This window comes from Lactuca sativa, chromosome 5 (genome assembly GCF_002870075.4).
Source record: "Lactuca sativa cultivar Salinas chromosome 5, Lsat_Salinas_v11, whole genome shotgun sequence".
NCBI lineage: Eukaryota > Viridiplantae > Streptophyta > Magnoliopsida > Asterales > Asteraceae > Lactuca > Lactuca sativa.
In genome coordinates, this window is record NC_056627.2 from 12472400 (window position 1) to 12492702 (window position 20303).

Consider the following 20303-nt stretch of genomic DNA (forward strand, 5'->3'; position numbering starts at 1 on the left):
GTGTCCAGATCCGGTTCATGGGATAACATGCCCCGCCGTCCGTGCCTTCTAGGTTCTTATGATCGGTGAAGATTGTATGCTTCGTGTCATAGAGATGGTGCCTCTAGATCTCTAGGGCGAACACTACCACTCCTATTTCGAGGTCATGCGTTTTCTAGCCAACCTCGTACATCTTTAGATGTCTTAAGTCATCAGTAATAACTTTTCCTCAGAGCGCTACATAGCGCCTGTTGTAGTGTTCCTCGATTGCTTAGCTCAGTAGGAAGTATGAGGTTTTGATTTATGCGACTAAACTTATTCGGATGGTAGGAAGTTCACTCTTACTCCTGGGCAACCTTGGCCCGAAGTTCATGGCAGGACTCGTACCTGGTCCATCTATCATTAACTTGTGCATATAGGTCATATGTGCTTAAGGTTGGCAAGACAGTTGGATGGGTGACTCTACACCAAGCCCACAACCAGACATGGAACAGGAAATAGGGCGGAAGCACACATCCAATGTCCGTAGAATCTTAATTATACATTATCCTCGCGTATACACGTAGTAGTGGTAGACTAACTGTATCCGTCCCAAGCTTCTATGCTTGCACCTTGTCTGATGTATGCGTGACATTCCCGAAAGGTCTCCTGGAAATACTTGTGATAAGGTTTCGGGAGGTATAACACTCCTTTGGTACATGTTTTTGGGGTTTCACAGCAAGAGATGACCCGGAGTTCTGTGCTGGATGTGTTTATAGGAGACAAAGGTTTTGATATTCGGTGGGTTGGGTGAAGGGTCCTTTCGTAGTCGTTAAACCGGGAAGATGAGGACTATACCAATCGAAATTGAATGGTGATAACAGTAGCTCTTTAGGTAAAACATGTGTTATGTTGTATTCGTATCAATTGCTCATTAGAGTGATAGAGTATCTTGTGCTTCTTTTCAGTGTGTTCCGTTTTGCTCGATGTTATTATTACTATAGATGATTCATACCACAGTGTCTAGCAATGGCAGTGGATGTGTTTCGATAGCTAGTAATGATACTTGATATCATGATCCCTGTCAGGTCATTTTGTGATCGAGCGGTATATGTGCGTCGTATGTAGTTTGATATTGGTGAAATCGTCGAGTGGGTGGCTCCACTCAATTCCCACTACTAGACATGGAATACGAGTCAGGATGGAATTATTTGTTTCAAGACTTTAGTATTTTGATTATAATTAACCCCGATGTATGTACAAAGTCATCACAGCTTACAGACAATGATCCTAAGGTCATATATGAGTGCCTTTGGTTTGATTTGAACGATAGAGTATTTTAATTACTTTTAGAAGGACGGTGATTTTAGCAAGCATACCAAATTCATTACAAACATATGGTACTTAAATGTTTTTGTCATTGGAAATATTACAAAAGTCCTAATAGGCTTCTGTTGGTTCAGTGGTCACACTCTTCCTGCTCCTCCGTTATTCTTCTCGGTTGGACAGTCTCTTTTGAAGTGTCCTGTTTCGCTACATAGGAAACACACTGGACTTACATTGGTATTGGGAGTTGAAGCGGTGTGCTGAGTCGGGGCCTTACAGAAATGGACGGTATGCCCTTTCTTGTTGCAGTTGTTACAGTGTAAAATCCGGCAAGCTCCCGTGTGATGGTAGTTACACTTATTACACTTTGGAAGTGCTCCCATGTATTCCATGTCTGATGCTAGAGCGATAGATGTTGTAGCTGATGTCGAGGCATGTGTTGTGAATGCTGTCATAAATGTAGGGGTGGCCATGGGTTGTTGTCTTTTAGCGAGTCTTTGAGATTGGTTGCGCTCCTTTTTTGTTCCAAAACTTGTACTTCTTATTCGTAGGTTTGTGGCCTGATGCATTTTCGTTGGTAGACGCCCGCTGGTGTTCTTGATTGATAATGCTGTTGGTATTTCTGACTCCATCTCCGTGTCTGCTGGCGTGGGTAGCATTTAGCCGCGACATGACGGCTGCCACGGCTGCCCTGACTACAGCTTGAAAAGTAGCAGAGTCTATTTGCAGGGTTGGCGTCTTGCTAGTTGGTTGGTTGTCTCTTGGTGAAGACATAGCTCTTTTTCACGATGAAAACGAATTCGTGAGTGGGAATAATTATCTCAAGTGCATCCTTACGATTTATATTCACACATATAAATTTTTGCACATTACTGTACTATTCCTAGTGTTTCTGCTAACGTTCCTGAGAAGGATTTATGGTAGTGGGTATAAGTAGGTTTCGTACGAGCGTTAAGATTTACTCATCTTAGGATCATGTTTGTCCAAATACACTTGGCCGAGGAGTTTTTGATGGGACCCGGTGTATTAGTGCTTGTATGATCGCACCCCATAGGTCTACGAAGAAGGCACCTCTCAACCACGGTGTTTAAAGGTGAGACGGAAATGAGTTTTTAGAATGACTATACGTCGCGAGTTTTCTAACTAAGTTTATCTTAGTTCATTTTGTAACGTATTTCGGTTGTTTTATGGTGTTCTGAAAACATTTCATAACGAGAGCCTATAAATGATAAACTCATGTGTTTTAGTAGTTCTGTATCCCAGTGAATCCTTGTTATTTGACCCAAGCTAGGTCCTAAGCCCATCTTGTTAATATGATTCTAGTAATTGTGGTTTCAGCGAAGATTTTTGGCCTCGATGCAGGTATACCTCACATCCATGGAAGGAAAAGTTTTGATACCAAATAGATCTTTCGTTTAGTATAACCGCTTAAATTGAATGACGTGCTTACACCTAGAATAGAGTAGCACCAACACATACTCAAGAACTTAATTTACAAAATATTGTGAGCGTTATGAACTTTACTCATGATAGTTCGTCCCTTGTGATGCCTGAGGCAAAGTAGATGCATCTTGCAGCTTTGCCAATCGACGCTTGGCTGCAATCATCCTCTCTTTGAATGCCGTGTGTCTACCCTGTTACTCTCTTTCCTCTTCACGAGCGGTGATAAGGTCCTAAAAAGAGAGTTGGTCTCGGAAATAGTAGTCTAATTTCGAGTCTTGGGTACGTGAGACGGTAGGGTCTGTAGTAGCGCGCAGTTTCTAAACTCGGGTTGTAGTCTTCCTGTTTTAATCCTCGATGTTCGCGATCTGTCGGGTCTTTGCCGGGTGAGATCTGTCAATCGGTCCCCCGTGGTTGACGTCATAGCACCCTCGTTGGTCTCCACATGGTGGTTGTTGTCATTGTTGTCGACTTCAGCCCTCGATCACGGTTACCCAACGGGGCACAGGTTCGATGTAGTCGAAACGGTTCGCGGGAACCCTTGCTATGCATGAAGGATTGATTACCTCTGGTTCCGCTTCTAATTCATCTCATAACCATTCACCATTTCTTAGGTTTGGATTGGGAATGTAAGGGTCGCCCGGTAAGTAGGATCTTACTATGTTGTACGTGCGAGAATAGGAGTGGAAGAGATAATTACCAGGCGTCTAGCTCTATAATTAATTACTTATAAGGGGTGATCCTTATTAGTTACTTCTATAATGACATAGTGCATACTAATTACATATACCAAGATATGATAGACCTTCGAATAAGTAATCCTACCCTAGGTCAACATCCAAACAAGGAAAAGGAAGTAAGGCAATGACCACAAATTCTAAGTCTATGATTTCTAAGTTATATATAACTTAAGAGTATCCACTTAGTGACTATAGACCTATTATTAAGGATCTATTTAGTTTTCATATAAGTTGTGATATTACAAAATACTCCTATAGTATTTTAAATTTTATGTTTGGTTCTTAGTAACTTTCTTTTATGGGAAGTTTTTAGGCTTGTTGCTCACTACGACCATGCCCTGGCATACCATAGTCACACGTCGGATAAATATAGTTGATCAGGCTATATTCATCCCAAGTTTGATTACATATCCCAAGGACTACTCTTAGTGTCCAACTCCTCGTTTTACTTTTGTATTGTCCTAGATAATGATACTATACTAGTATGTATGTATGTACTCATACTTTTAACAAGAAACTATTTCATTTCTAAAAGTATAATTGTTTTGAAAACTTAAATCAGAGACTTTAGTCCCAATGTATTTATAGTTTGTATATCTTATGTGGTTAGATATACTTACTTCACTATAAACAATGCTCTGATACCAATCTGTCACACCCCCAAACCAAGGATGGCAGAAACGTCCGGGGGTGGAGGACTTCATGTATAGTATCACAACAACGAGTATAATAGTGCTCAAAGTAAATACAACCATCATAAATATAATTGAAAATTTTACACCAATGTATATGTTTACATGCTTCAAATCAATCACATTATGATGAAAAAATGAACAGTTTGACGATTCAACGTCCCATCCTCAAAATGTTGTTGGTTTTTCCTGTTCCACTGATTTCCTGAGAATACAAGTTGTTTGAAAAAGTGTCAACACAAAGATTGGTGAGTTCATCAGTTTTTGAGATATAAAAGTGGTTTTAAATTGGAGTAAAACCCTTCCTAATTTGAGAAAAGTCCCGTAATTAATGGTGTGTAGTCTTAAATACCAAGGCTGAAAATATACAATAATATCTGTAATTATTGATATAAAAAATGATTTTAAATCGACATAAAACCCCTTTTGATTTACGAAAATCCCCGTAAACTTTATGTGTTGTTAACTCCCTATGTGAGCCGCTATAACCATACTACGACTGAATGAACCTGCCACGACGTTTCTCGGGCGTCGCGAAACTGAAATGACACTTGTCACCACAGACCTGCCGGTCTAGCTGTTGCATGCAGCTCAGGTGTGGGGTGTCTAACCCAATATAGATCTATACATAACTATCACATTCTCCCTATAAGAGATTCTGATTATAACTACCAGGAATTTGGATCACGTACTCGGACGTACGGGGAGAGAATGTCTCACAATTTAAGTTAACAAGTTTATGTGTGGTGTGCGTGAGTGTAAAACCTTTTTCTGTGGGAATAAAACCTTCCGAAATGTGTTTGTTGTGTTAATGGAAACATAAACCATACCTATTATAGTTTATCAAAACAAGGGTAAAAGTGGTAATCTACATGAACTATACTTTAACATAGTTTATTCAAATGTTTGTATGTAATAGATGTGCTATGATTATAACAAACCCTTATTTATATGCTTTATCTAGCAAACTCCATTTGTTAACTGATGTATGACTATATACTAAGTCAAAATGTCATGTATTTGCAAAAATATATATATTCACATAAAGATATACACCTTGCTCAACATGTTACAAGGTGAAATGAAAGTGATAGCATTTTTCTGTTGTTGACATTTTCTTTTACTGATCTTAGAAAATTTATAGAAAAATCATCAAAGGTCCAAATCAAAATCCGTAAATTCTGAGGGTTTTGGAAATGATTCTAGTTTGCTCATAATTTTTGTTATAAATTTTAATGACCTCCAACTTGTGTGAAAAAGTACATAATCACAGACTGGTACGGATTGATGTTTGAAATGATAGGCAGTTTTGTAAAAATCACCATAAATTTTAGAAAAATCTCATGGAGATGTGAAAGTAGTCATTTAAAGCTAAGTACTTCAACTATTTGCACCTAATACATTTTTGAAAACTAAAATGTTTAAGTTGTCCGAAACAGTCCGTGAATGGAGTCCAACTTTTCTGATGAAAGCTATTAAAAAAGTTTAATTATGTTCTTGGTGTTTTAACTTGTATTCCCCCCCCCCCCCCTAAAAACTTAAGAAAACGTGAAAATGTAGGGGTATGAACTCACCTTATGTGATTTCAGTAGATGGATGATGGAGAAAAGAAGTGTTCAACTCAAGAAAACTTTCGGAGATTGCTTGAAGATTCGAAGATCTAACACCAATAAGATGGAGTTTGTGTAAGATATCTATGATTTGAGTAGAAGGAAGTGAAATAATAATATGGAGGATGTTAATACTTACCAAAAGTAGAAGAAAAGCTTGGAGTATAGCCTTGAATCTTGAATTTTAGAGAGAGAAAATGAGAGAAAATGAAGTTTGTTCTTGATGGAAGAATGAGAGGAAAATGAAAGAAATGTGAGGAGAGAATAGGGTTTTCTAACCCTTGACCAAGTGTGTGGCTGAAAAATGATGGGAAAAGTACCATTACATGACTAGTTATGGGCTGATGGTGAATAGTGACATGGAGTAGGTATGTGAGTGGTTGCTTGTGTCATAGAATAAAGAAAAGTCAACACTCAACCTTTATACTTCACCCACTCTTCATGGATAAGGTTTTATCCCCAAAAACGTGGGTAATTAGTAAATATGGGGCCTTATATGTTAAAATAAAGTTTTGGGTGAAAATCCCGCGTTAAAACAATTAAAAACAGGCCTAAAACCCAAAACTAGTCGAAAACCGGGTGAAAAAGAGCTCCCTGCGATGCCTCTCGGTCCTAAGCCGAGGTTCGGTCCCTTCTGCTGCTAGGCCGAAGGCGAAATGGAGCGAAAGGGTAGGAGGCGAAATGGACCGAATGTACCTTCGGTTCCTAGTGCGAGGTTCGGTTCATCATGCGAGGCTCGGTCCGAAAGGGAAGGTTCGGGTTCGGTCTGCTGAGCTTCGGTCCAAAGGGATTTCGCTTCTAACAAGTTCGCTTCCTAAGAGGGTTCAGTTCTTTAAGAGGGTTCGGCTCCTTAAGAGGGGTTTCGGGTCCTTAAGTCTATTTTGTCCGTTTTTACCCCGTTTTAAGCGGTTTTTGACCTAGTTAAGAGTCGGGATGGCCCGCAAGACTATAAAAAGTTTAAGGAACTTTTGAGAGAGATTTGGGGGGATTTCACATTCTTGGAGATATTTGGTGAGATTTGACATACTTGGAGAGATTTCTCATAGAAAGAGAGATTTAGGAGAGATTTCACATTCTTGGAGAGATTTCTCATATGGAGAGAGATTTGGGAGATATTTCACATACAAAGAGAGATTTGGGAGAGATTTCACATTCTTGGAGAGATTTCTCATTCTTGGAGAGATTTGGGAGAGATTTCTCATTCTTGGAGAGATTTAGGAGAGATTCTCGATAAAGAGAGATAGAGTGAAAACGATTGAGAGAGGTTTCGTGTGTGACATTTGTGAGTGTCCGGCTTCGCAAGTCAAGGTCTGTAAGCCCCGTTAAGCCATGTTTAAGGACCTTACACACTCCCGATGAGTATGCAACATTGTTTTATTGGTTTGGTTCGTTACTTACCACAGTTTTAGCTTAATGAAATCTAGATATACAAACTTTTCAATTTATCATTTTTCATTAGAATAACGAGTTGTACGGAAATAACATAGCGTAAACCCTAGTACACAAGGGTGAATTGAGTTGACTGGTTTTACTTGTTGACATTAGTTGACTTTGACTTGACCGGAAATTGACGATTGTCACAACTTTTACTACCCAAATAATTTAAGTTGAATGAAACGCGGTTTAGGTGTATCAGCATTTCGTCAGAGAGCTTTAGTCCCCTATGCATTTATAGTTTGTATATCTTATGTCGTTTGATATAATTAGTTCACGATAAACAATGCTCTAATACCAATCTGTTACTCCCCCAAACCAGAACGCCGGAATCGTTCGAGGGTGGATGACTTCATGTAGTATTGTAACAGTTGAATACATAGTAAAGATAGTAAACACAACCATCATATATATAATTTAAAAGTTACATTGTTGAATGATACTTGTTTCAAAAACAAATTACAATATGATGACAAAATGAGTTTTAAAACCGACGCCTTCGCATCACTTCTCCAAAAGCTGAAGTTTACCTGTATTACTGAATCCCTGAGAAATACAAGTAGATTTGAAAGAGTGGATCAACATTTAAGCTGGTGAGTTCATAAGTATTTAATGTCAATGTTTGTATAAATTTGAATGAAATTGTTTGTAGATGTTTGAAAACTCCTAGAAAATCCCATATTTCCTACAAGTATAAAAGTAGCCTTCTACCAAGACCCGACTGTTTTGAATGTTTGTCTCTAGAAATCCAATACTTGTCCATACGTGTGTGGTAGTTTAAAAGTTCCAAAAATGTAATGCAATAGTAGCCTTCAACCCAAACTGCCTGTAACAACGTCCTTCAGGCGTTGGAATGTTATGACGTTTGCCACCCGTTCCTGTCTAACTGTAGCTAACAGTTTAGGTGCGGGATTTTCAACCCCGTATAGATCCATACACAAGTATCACGCTCTCCCTCCAAGAGATTATGGTATATAATACAAGACTTTAAGTACATAATTGAAAGTACGTGAAGTTGAATGTATGATGCGTGTAAATGCACTTGTTTTATTCCTACTTTTTATTAATAGATTTAGCACACAAAGGCAGTGAACCTGTCTTTTAGTGGTATAGTTTAGTAAGTAGGGTATCGAACTCAGCGAACGGAAAATTAAACAAATGGCTAATTTTAACTAAGCAATTAATGAAAGTAAAAGGTTTTTCTTCTAGTTTTACAAGACTAGAAACTTAAGCACACCATAAAACACTTAATTAACTAAGTACTAAAGCAAACAACTAACTCACCAAATTTGATAAATATGTTTCTATTTAGGTTCAACCAATTCACTCCTATGGTTATTTTATATTTATGATAGATTAATTGTTATTGGCTACCAATTATAGTGGTTAGGTTCATGTTCATTACTCCTAACCCTTAGACAATTAATTAATTCAAGCAGTGATCAAGTGTTTAAGCTAATTAATTCCCTAGATTAATAATTTGGATGAAATAAGATTTGTAGTGGTTAATCAATTTAGTGGTTCAATTAACCTCTTGTTTGATGGTTTCTCAAACAAGCTCACACATTAACCTAACTATTGTCTCATTAATCTTAGTTTCATAATCATTATTCCTAAGCATATGATTTAGTGTTCACATAGACATATGAGGTGAACAACTAAGAGATGTTCATGCAGCTTAATTGTCTTCCAATTAACAGAAAATAATTGTGATTAATGCATAAGGTTCTTTAACAAACTTAATTTAATAGATCACCAATAAACAATTAACCAAAAGCTAAAAATTAAACCATAGGAGTTCCTTGGTATTCCCCAAACAGAAACAAAAACATATTTAGCTCATAGTTGCTGTAAAAACAAACACAAAAACAAGTTTAGCTAGATTAAACATACTTAATTCCTAAAGCTAAGTGGAATGATTAACCTAGTTGCTTTAATTCTTCAAAAGGTTGAAGATTAGAATTCCTCAGCGCCTTCCAGGGTTCTCAGTCGCAGCTGGATCTTCAAAAAACGCCAGAAAAGTAGTCCCATCGGATAAAGGCTCGGTTTTTATAGCTATCTCAAAATAGGGTGTACTCGGCGAGTAGCAGACCCAACTCGCCGAGTAGGTTTGTAGTTATCCGTCTTAAATCAGGAGTCGTGGCTATCTTCTGGAATATTCTGATGGACTCACCGAGTAGGCTCGTGTACTCGCCGAGTAGGTAAGCTTTTGTTCCTCAATCTTCATTCTTTTGTCTCTAATTGCTTTCCCTTGTTCCCTTTCACTCCCAAGCATGTCTTTTGGACTGAAAAGAAAATTTAAACAATACTAAGTACCTTTTGTCAATATTATTAAAATAATTAATTAAAAATGAATAAAAATGTATTCTAAATAACTAACTAATTATGCACATATCAAACTAGCCCACACTTGACTTTTGCTTGCCCCCAAGAAAAACTGAATTTTAAACATATTAGAATCACATATGACAATTCCAATCTAACCAAGCGATTATGCCAAGACCGCAACGCATGCATTTGTGTCTAAAATTGTCCTAAGTACCCCCATACTCCAAATACTCACAATCCTCATAAACATTCGCCCACTCGCCCTGAACTATGCTCATTTTATGCAACCCTCCGAATCCATCCGCAGAAAACCTCTTACCCTCAAGGTACTTTTAATTGAGCAACCCAAGCATATATAATCTAGAATTACAATTTTTCGTTACCACTATGGAGCTCTTTAGAATTCTTCACTTCCTTGATAATTTGATCTTTGATCTCTTTGAATTCACCACCTTTTTTATTGACTTTTGGTATCTTCAACTTTTTGAATTTCTTCGAATTTTGATCTTTTGATCTTCACTTTGATTTGCTCCAAAATTCTTCAACTTTTCTTGCAATTCTCTCTCTTTTTTTTACATGTACCTCACTTTTTTTCACTCAATAAACCTACATGCTTAAGCAGGGGCACTCAGCTTCAACCTTTATTGGCTAACGATAATAATTTTCCTGGATACATTTCAGGTTTAGGCTGCTAAACATATTGCATCCCTCAGGCTGAGCAGGGTCGTGTTTTTGTCCCATGATTTCATTGGAATAAGGAAGCCACAAATGCACTAGAACGTATATAGGCTCAACTAAACATTTGGGTTTTCATGCAATCATCAACACAATTCTAACATGGAATCCTAATTTGCTTTTACCAAAATTTTCTAAATTAAGTCCCTAAGTAATATTTTTGGTATGCAACAATATTTTTTTTAAATTAGCCTAAATTAAGACTCTAAATTTTCTAATATGTGACCAACCCCTACCCCACACTTATTTTACGCAATGCCCTTATTGTATATTATGCAAATAATAAAAGTGCAAATATATAGAGGGAATTGGAATAAACTCCCTTGGGGTAGCAGTCGATAGGTTGATACTCTCTTCTTCAGCTCCTTCTTCTCTTGACTTTAGCCATGGGAACAACTCATCCATGGCTTGGGTGTCATGCGTCTCGTGTGGTTGACAGCTCGAAAATTTCACGGAACAAGCTTCTTAGAAAATTTCCAGTAACAATTGTTGACAAAAAGTGGAAAAATGTTGCAGTGAAATTACTGAAAACAGCTCTAGAATTTGAAAATTGCCTGTCTACTCGACGAGTAGTGACGTGTACTCGGCGAGTATCTCTTGACTTGGAACTATATCGTGTAGTATCTCAGGTACTCGCCGAGTAGAATTTGTGCACTCGGCGAATAGGCGATGTATGCCCAAAACTGATCCAGTTGATATTCCTTTCGACTCAGGTTTTGAAATTGGTAATTTCAATGACCCTCACTCTAATTCCTTCAGCAACAACACTCTATATTACTCTCGACTCTCACAGACGCAATCCTAAGGACAAGACTCCATACTTTTCTTGAAAACCTCTCATTCCTTACTTGACCCTCACAATTTAGTATTCTTCCTAATCTTCTATCCCTGAAAAATAAACAACTAAAAGTGAAAGTAATAACCATCCCAACAAAAATAAAAATCATCCAAGTGTTTGACAATTGTTCAAAACATAACAAAACATCATAAACACACAAAACATAAAAGAAAATTCTTCATTCTTCATCTTCCATTTCAGCTCCTCCCGCGCCACTTCCTCCTTCTCCATCTCTTCTCCTCATTCTCTCGTCCTAACTCATAATGTATGGATAGCCGGGCCCGGGTCTTGGGGCAATATTCATCTGTTGGAAGAGGTATTCAAAAGATTGGTTATTATAATTCACCCCTCGTCCAGTGTCATCCAAGTAGCGTCGGTACTCCAATTGGTTCCATCCATCATTGTCCTCCTCCACGGGAATAACCGGTGGGTCTTCTCGTACCCGCTCACTACGTTGTCGGACCCGCCTTCCCGGCTCCTCGGGAATTGTCGGCTCGTCTTCATGTGGAATGGAGAATGAGTCACCAAACTTCTCGACTATCCGTGCCCTCCTATATAGTGCAGTGTTGAATGGTGGAGGGTGGATAACCGTGAGTGCCCTAGCTTGTTGCAAATCTACGACCCCAAACGACTTCGCTATCCTATTAACAAACATGCCTCCATTGATTTTTGAGTTGACTTTTTCCTTAACCGCCACTTCAGCAAGGAATTTGGCAATGCAATAGGGGAGGTGGCAAAAAGCGTCGGGAGTAATAATACTCCATAGATAGAAGATATCAAGGGTTGGGACCTTGTCCCAATCCTTCCGCATGTTGATGGTGCTAGCCACAAAGCGGTGAATGAGGCGGTGGATTGGTGAGCAAATATGGCCTTCTTGGGCGGTGGAAGGGATATACACTCGGTTAGAGATCGTGTTCCACCATGTAGAGGCCACCACTGCCTCCGGAAGTTCCTTATGGTAGTTTTCCAGAAAAGCTTCAAAGTCTTCAGACATCATCATGCTCTGGTCATAAATGCCCAGCCTCCAAGAAAACTCAGCAATGCTGCATTGTCGCAGCTCCCCGCCCAAAGAAAAAGAAATTGTGTTGGGGTTGAAATACTCACTACCACCTCGGAATGAGATGGTAGCAAAAAATTCCCAACATAGCTCGGCATATACAGGCTCTTGTATCTTGAATAGTTGTAACCAGCCATCACATGTGATGGTGGTATACCCCAAACTGCATTCCTTCACCAAGTAAGGTGTAAGCTCCTCCTCCAATCCCACATTTCCCAACCACCCACAGTCAACTGCGTTTGGTAAATGGATTTCCTTTTGTTTGAGCACCTCTAATCTGTTTTTGGCCCTTGTTTGTGATGACTTGGGAGTGATTTGTTGAAACGAAAGCCATGGGATATCACTTTGGCTCCCCCCACGAGAAGTCTGCCCCTTTCTGGCCATGATACCTGCATAAAAACATCAAAAACACACAAACAAACAATACACAGTAATTAAAAACGAATAAATCAGGTCTGAATAGTCATCTATTCGCCGAGTACACGACCTACTCGGCGAGTAGGATGAACTTCGGGACTGCTCGGTACCGGACATGTATAGACTGTCCAAAACTCCCAATTCTTCACAAGGGTTTGTTGTAATGAGTTATCTAACCATAAATCTAAAAGAAATTCCTCCTAACATTTCCTAATTCATGGCTAAATTAAAGCCCTAGAATTTGAGGAAACCCCCAAATCTGAAATCAACCAAAATAGGGAAAATCTATGATAAAGATTGAACCTTTAATGAGTTTAAAGTGTAAAGATGTTACCTTTTTCTTTGAATGATGAAGATTAAGTGGAAAATCAAAGAGAATCGGAAGAAATCGCAGGCTGCTTGAGAAATCGCTGTGCACGGCAAGTATGGGGGTTAAATGGGTGAAAACCCTCTTTTTTACAGATTTATATTTCATCCGTGTAAAGTGTCTACTCGCCGAGTAGAAAGGTTCTACTTGCCGAGTATAAATGCCGTTACACGTTTTATCGGGCTACTCGGGTAGGTACTCGCCGAGTATACGTGCCTACTCGGCGAGTAAACCTTGCAGATTGTAAAAAATTGTGAATGTTTTGAAAAATTAATGTATTTTCTCATTTTTTAAGCCATCCACCCCACACTCTAGGCATTGCTTGCCCTCAAGAAGTTATGTTCATAAAAGTAGACGAAGAAAAGGAAAACAAATAATGAAAATAAAGAAAAGGAAAGAAAAATGCAAACTTGAAACTCGGGTTGCCTCCCGAGAAGCGTTTCTTTTTAGGGAGTCATTAGCTGGACTCCTCCCCTTCTACGTGGTTGCAATCCCTTCCAACAGCAGCAACTCTTCCATTCCTTCATTCTGGGGGACTCCTTCTTCATACTTTTTGACCCTATGACCATTTACCTTGAAAGGTGTGCCATCTCTTGACAATAGCTCTATAGCACCATGTGGAAACACCGTCTACACTACAAAAGGACCATCCCATCTTGATTTGAGTTTTCCCGAGAAAAGCTTTAGTCGTGAATTGAAGAGCAACACTTTTTGGCATTCATGAAATTCTTTTTCTTTAATCCTTTTGTCATGCCACATCTTGGTCTTCTGTTTATAAAGCCATGAACTAGAGTATCCATCATTCCTCAACTCCTCAAGAGCATTCATTTGCATCAACCGGTTTCTCTTTAGTTCCTCCATGTTGAAGTTACACCTCTTTAAAGCCCAAAAAGCCTTATGCTCTAGCTCCACCGGAAAATGGAATTGCTTTCCATAAACTAACCTATATGGTGTAGTACCAATAGGTGTTTTGAAAGCTATACGAAGAGCCCCAAAGTGCATCATCTAGCTTATTCGACCATTCCTTGCGATTGCTCCCCACCGATTTCTCCAAAATTCGCTTTAAAGCTCGATTTGTCACTTCGGTTTGTCCACTAGTTTGTGGATGGTACGATGTGAAAAACTTATGGGTTACCCCATATTTCTTTAACACCTTTTCCAATTGGTCATTGGCAAAATGTGTACCTCGGTCACTTATAAGGGCTTTCGGGACACCAAATCGTGAAAATAATTTCTTTAAAAACCGCACCACCACCCGACCGTCATTTGTTGGTAACGCTTGTGCCTCCACCCATTTGGATACATAATCAACCGCTACTAATATGTATTTGTTTCCTTTAGACGTGGAAAATGGTCCCATGAAGTCGATTCCCCGCACATCAAACACCTCGCACACTTGGATACTATGTTGTGGCATTTCATTTCTAGATGAAATGTTTCCCACTCTTTGACAAGCATCACATTCTTTGACAAATTGGGCTGCATCTTTAAAAGTTGTGGGCCAATAAAACCCAATGTTAAAGATCTTCTTTGCAGTGTAGTGGGCTCCATGATGTCCACCCGTGGGCCCGCTATGACAAATCTCTAATATTTTCCGGCTTTCCTTCCCGAATACGCATCTTCGTATGATCCCATCTGCACAGCTTCGGAAGAGGAATGGCTCATCCCAAAAGTAATATTTTAATTCAGAAAAGAATTTCTTCTTTTTTTGACTGCTAAAATCTTTCGGGATGTATTTTGTAGCTAAATAATTAGCTATGTCTGTGAACCATGGCTCTTCTCCCACTGTCACCATAATGTACTCGTCTGGGAAGTCGTCTCCAACTTTATCTTCTTGCACTTGCGGGTTCTCAAGCCTTGACAAGTGGTCAGCTACTACATTCTCCATTCCCTTCTTGTCTCATATCTCTATGTCGAACTCTTGAAGAAGTAGCACCCATCGTATCAGTCTTGGCTTGGCATCCTGTTTTGCAAACAAATACTTGATAGCCGAGTGGTCAGAAAAAACAGTAGTTTTGGATAAAACCAAGTAAGGGCAGAATTTGTCAAAGGCATATACCACAACTAATAATTCCTTTTCAGTGGTGGTGTAATTTTCTTGGGCTGGATTTAGAGTCTTGCTAGCATAATATATGGGTCGAAAGTGCTTATCAACCCTTTGACCAAGGACAGCTCCTAACGCAAAGTCACTAGCATCACACATAATCTCAAAGGGTAAGTTCCAATTTGGTGCAATAATGACCGGGGCATTAGTTAATTATTCCTTTAAACATTCAAATGCCTCAAAACATTCTTTAGTAAAAGTAAATGGTGCATCTTTTAGTAGTAATTGTGTTAGAGGTCTAGTTATTTTGGAAAAATCTTTTATGAAACGCTGGTAAAAAACCTGCGTGTCCTAGAAAACTTCTAATGCCCTTCACATTAGTTGGTGGGGGTAATTTGTCAATGGTGTCAATCTTTGCCCAATCCACTTCAACTACCATTTTGGAAACCTTGTGGCCCAAAACTATACCCTCCTTGACCATAAAGTGACATTTCTCCCAATTGAGGACCAAGTCGGTTTTTTCACATCTAGCAAGCATTAAATCAAGATTTGTTAGACAATCATGGAAAGAAGATCCAAAAACGGAAAAGTCGTCCATAAAAACTTCCATGAATTTTTCCACCATATCGTGGAATATGGCTGTCATACACCTTTGAAAAGTCGCGGGTGCATTGCATAGCCCAAAAGGCATGCGTCTATAAGCAAATGTCCCACTTGGGCAAGTGAATGTGGTATTTTCTTGGTCCATTGGGTCTATGGGTATTTGAAAATAACTCGAGAATCCATCTAGAAAGCAATAGTAGCTATGGCCCGATAGTCTTTCTAACATTTGATCAATAAAAGGTAAGGGAAAATGGTCTTTACGAGTGGCATCGTTTAGCTTTCGATAATCGATGCACACTCTCCAACCGGTTACCGTTCATGTCGGAATTAGCTCGTTCTTTTCGTTGGTTATGACCGTCATCCATCCTTTCTTGGGCACCACTTGGACCGGACTCACCCACGGACTGTCGGAAATGGAATAGATAATTCCCGCATCTAAGAGTTTGACCACTTCCTTCTTGACTACTTCTTGCATGTTTGGGTTTAACCTTCTTTGGTGCTGTACAACTGGCTTTGCTCCTTCTTCCAGATTGATCTTGTGGGAGCAATAAGATGGGTTATTCCTTTGATGTCGGTGATGCTCCATGTTATGGCCCGCTTCCGCTTCTTCAACACTTGCACGAGCTCTTCCTTTTCAGAATTGGACAGGTCAGCGGTTATGATTACAGGCTTTTGGTTGCCTTCTTCAAGGAAAGCATACTCCAAATGTTCTGGTAAAGTTTTGAGCTCTGATTTTTGGTTCTGACTGTTGGACTTGCCGAGTGAAGGTAGGGTACTCGGCGAGTTTGTGGCTGTATTCACAACTTCTGCCTTTTCTAAAGAGGAACTTGGCGAGTAGATTGGTCCTACTCAGTGAGTAGGACTGTCAGTTTGCTTCACCAATTCTTCATAATATGCTTCTTCCAGCAGTCTTTCAATTTCCATTAAGTCTTTTTCTGGATCAAATTCTTCATCATCAGTTGTGAACTTGCTGGAATCTTCAGTTATGCATTCCTCCAATAATTCGTCAATCATATCAATTGAGAATGCCATGTTGTCACTGTTCCTTGAATACTTCATAGATTGGTCTACCCCAAATGTGACTGGATCTTCTCCTACCCGCAAGGTGAGCTTCGAGTCCCGCATGTCTACTATAGCACTTGCTGTGTTGAGGAAGGGCCTTCCAAGGATGATGGGCACTTGTGGATCCGCCTCCATGTCTAGGATGATAAAATCAGCGGGAAAAATGAATTTGTCCACTTTGACTAGTATGTCTTCGCATATGCCTCTTGGGAAGGTGATTGTCTTGTTTGCCAAGTGAATTTCCATGCGAATTGGCCTTGGTTTCGGGAGATCCAGCTTCTTAAATAATGAGTATGGCATTAGGTTCACACTTGCTCCCGAATCGGCTAAGGCATGAATGGTGGCCAAGTTGCCAAATTGGCAAGGTAAAGTCAAACTCCCCGGATCACCTTTCTTCTTTGGTAGCTTATTTAGCATAGCAGCTGAGCAGTTTTCATTGAGTACTACCTTCTTCACTTCTTCCATCTTCCTTCTATTAGTGAGAAGTTCCTTAAGGAACTTTGCATATTTGGGCATTTTCATGACGGCTTCAATGAAGGGTATGTTGATTTGAAGAGTCTTGATATGATCTATAAACTTCTGATACTCCTCTTTCGGCTTCTCCTTCTTAGCTCGGGCTGGGTATGGCATTGGAGGCTGGTAAAGCATTTCAGGAACCTTCTCGTTGGGATTTGGAGGTGTACTTGCCGATTCCATACGTGGTACTCGGCGAGTAGGGCTGTCAGATTGTATGTTTTGCTTTTCTGCTTGCTTTTCCGCCTCCTCCTTCTGTGATTCCTTGGATGACTCAGTCTGAATAGGTGCCAAGGGAGTGATTATCTTCCTACTTCTTGTTGTAACTATGTTTATGTGCGCGCCTCGTGGGTTATTTTCAGTTTTGCTAGGAAGTTCGCCCGGTGACCTTTGGTTGATTTGTTGAGCAAGTTGCCCAAGCTGCGTTTCTATATTGTGGATAGATGCTTGCTGGTTCCTAAGCATGGTCCTTGTTTCTTGAATTGCAGCATCATGATCACTATGTCTTTTTTCTGAAGTAGCTACAATTTTGGTGAGCATTTCTTCCAAGCTTGGCTTCCTCTCTTGCACTGGCTCCTCCTTTTGGTAGAATCCTCTCCCTTTTTGCCTAAACCTTTCCTCCTTGGCTTTCTTGTACTTTTCATAAGGGAGCCACTCTTTCTTTTGTTTGCGCCAGTCTTCATCATATCGGTCTCCACTTAAGTAACACACTTGCACCTTCTTGTTTCCATTCTCATCTAAACCACAGTCTCTAGTGAGGTGAGGCCCATTGCAGTTTTCACAACCCACCCGAATAGCATGGATCGTTTGATCCATTTTATCCATCCTCATATCCATGGTTTTTAGCATAGCCATGACTGCGGATAAGTCTTCAGTAGCTGCATAAGCGGCTCCCCTAGTGACATCATGTCTAGGGTTGTGGTATTCTCTAGAGTGTTTAGAGAATTCTTCAATCAATTCTTTGATCACCGGGGGCGGCTTCCTTGTGAGCGGACCTTGCGAGTCTAGTAACTGCCTGGTTGTGACATTGACTCCATCATAGAAGATGGAGACTTCTTGCTGGTTGTTTAGGTCATGGTGTGGGCTCTCCAGCTTCATATAGCGACTCTCCAGCTTCTTGTTCAAAGTTAGCAATGGCCTTCTTCAACTTGGCTATCTTGGAAGGTGGGCAAAAGTGATCAATGAATTCTTTTTTCATCTTGGCCCAAGTGGTGACTAATTCGGGGGGAAGTGACTTGAGCCAGTCTTTTACAGCACCTTTGAATGTCACCGGAAGCATACAAAGTAGCTGAGTCTCGCGGGGCACATTTGGAACATTGAAGTAATCAGCTACATCATTGACTTCGTCCAAATGCTTGTAGGCATCTTCATGGTCTTTTCCATAAAAAGGTATTTCTTTAAGTAAAGCTAGGATATGACCCTTTTTCTCGAAAGTAGCAGTCGCGGGAATTGCGGGTTGCACAAATCTCGGGCCAGTGTCGTCGCACATCCTCTTCTTCTATTCTCCCATTGGGATTTCATCAATGTTATCCATTGTGATAGCTAACTTTTCCTCGGAATCGGTTTTGTGCTCGTATGTAGGCTCCTCTACTTCCTCGGTCTCGTACTCGATATCTTCTTGAATTGGGTCTTCGATTGTCAAAGAGGCATTGGATGCTCCTGATTTGCTGCTCTTCTTTGTCCCAAAAACAGTCTTCAAATTGGACAAAGGTGACTTCTTTGGTGTACTCGAGCTCTCCACGTCCTTTCCTTTGTTCCTTTTCAATGCGGATCCAGGATCTTCAAACGGGGGTACCAACAGAGTGTTTGATCCTCTGGTCATGAAAGTCCTGAAGTAAACAAGATAAAAGCATAAAAAGAACAAAAAAATGTACTAAAAATTGAAAATTAAGCTGCTAAATACACTTGCACTCGCCGAGTAGGTGCGACTGCACTCGGCGAGTATCAGTGTAATTTTGAAGAAATTTTAAACTTACTTTTACAACTAAAACAGATGCTAAAACCTAATTTCTAACTACTAAATTGCAATAAATTAACTTTGTGCCAGTAAACTCACACAAAGGATCGAAAAAATTAGGGATTAGATTAATTATCTAGAACCGTTCCCCGGCAACGGCGCCAAGAACTTGATGTGTGTAAATGCACTTGTTTTATTCCTACTTTTTATAAATAAATTTAGCACACAAAGGCAGTGAACCTGTCTTTTAGTGGTATAGTTTAGTAAGTAGGGTATCGAACTCAAGGAACGGAAACTTAAACTATTGGCTAATTTTAACTAAGCAATTAATGAAAGTAAAAGGTTTTTCTTCTAGTTTTACAATACTAGAAACTTAAGCACACCATAAAACACTTAATTAACTAAGTACTAAAGCAAACAACTAATTCACCAAATTTGATAAAGATGTTTCTATTTAGGTTCAACCAATTCACTCCTATGGTTATTTTATATTTATGATAGATTAATTGTTATTGGCTACCAATTATAGTGGTTAGGTTCATGTTCATTACTCCTAACCCTTAGATAATTAATTAATTCAAGCAGTGATCAAGTGTTTAAGCTAATTAATTCCCTAGATTAATAATTTGGATTAAATAAGATTTGTAGTGGTTAATCAATTTAGTGGTTCAATTAACCTCTTGTTTGATGGTTTCTCAAACAAGCTCACACATTAATCTAACTATTGTCTCATTAATCTTAGTATCATAATCATTATTCCTAAGCATATGATTTAGTGTTCACATAGACATATGAGGTTAACAACTAAGAGATGTTCATGCAGCTTAATTGTCTTCCAATTAACAGAAAATAATTGTGATTAATGCATAAGGTTCTTTAACAAACTTAATTTAATGGATCACCAATAAACAATTAACCAAAAGCTAAAAATTAAACCATAGGAGTTCCTTGGTATTCCCCAAACAGAAACAAAAACATATTTAGCTCATAGTTGCTGTAAAAACAAACACAAAAACAAGTTTAGCTAGATTAAACATACTTAATTCCTAAAGCTAAGTGGAATGATTAACCTAGTTGCTTTAATTCTTCAAAAGGTTGAAGATTAGAATTCCTCAGCGCCTTCCAGGGTTCTCAATCGCAGCTGGATCTTCAAAAAACACCAGAAAAGTAGTCCCATCGGAT

General features: G+C 39.3%; 1 protein-coding gene across 1 annotated transcript; it reads right to left on the reverse strand.

The window, feature by feature from the left end:
* Positions 1 to 16438: 16438 nt before the first annotated feature.
* LOC111913423 (uncharacterized) lies at positions 16439 to 18019 on the reverse strand. Its single transcript, XM_023909129.2, has 2 exons — positions 17229 to 18019; positions 16439 to 17120 (listed from the first exon to the last, which is right to left on the reverse strand). The coding sequence occupies exons 1-2, from the start codon at positions 18017 to 18019 to the stop codon at positions 16439 to 16441; spliced, it is 1473 nt and encodes a 490-aa protein (XP_023764897.2).
* Between the last annotated feature and the right edge of the window lie 2284 nt (positions 18020 to 20303).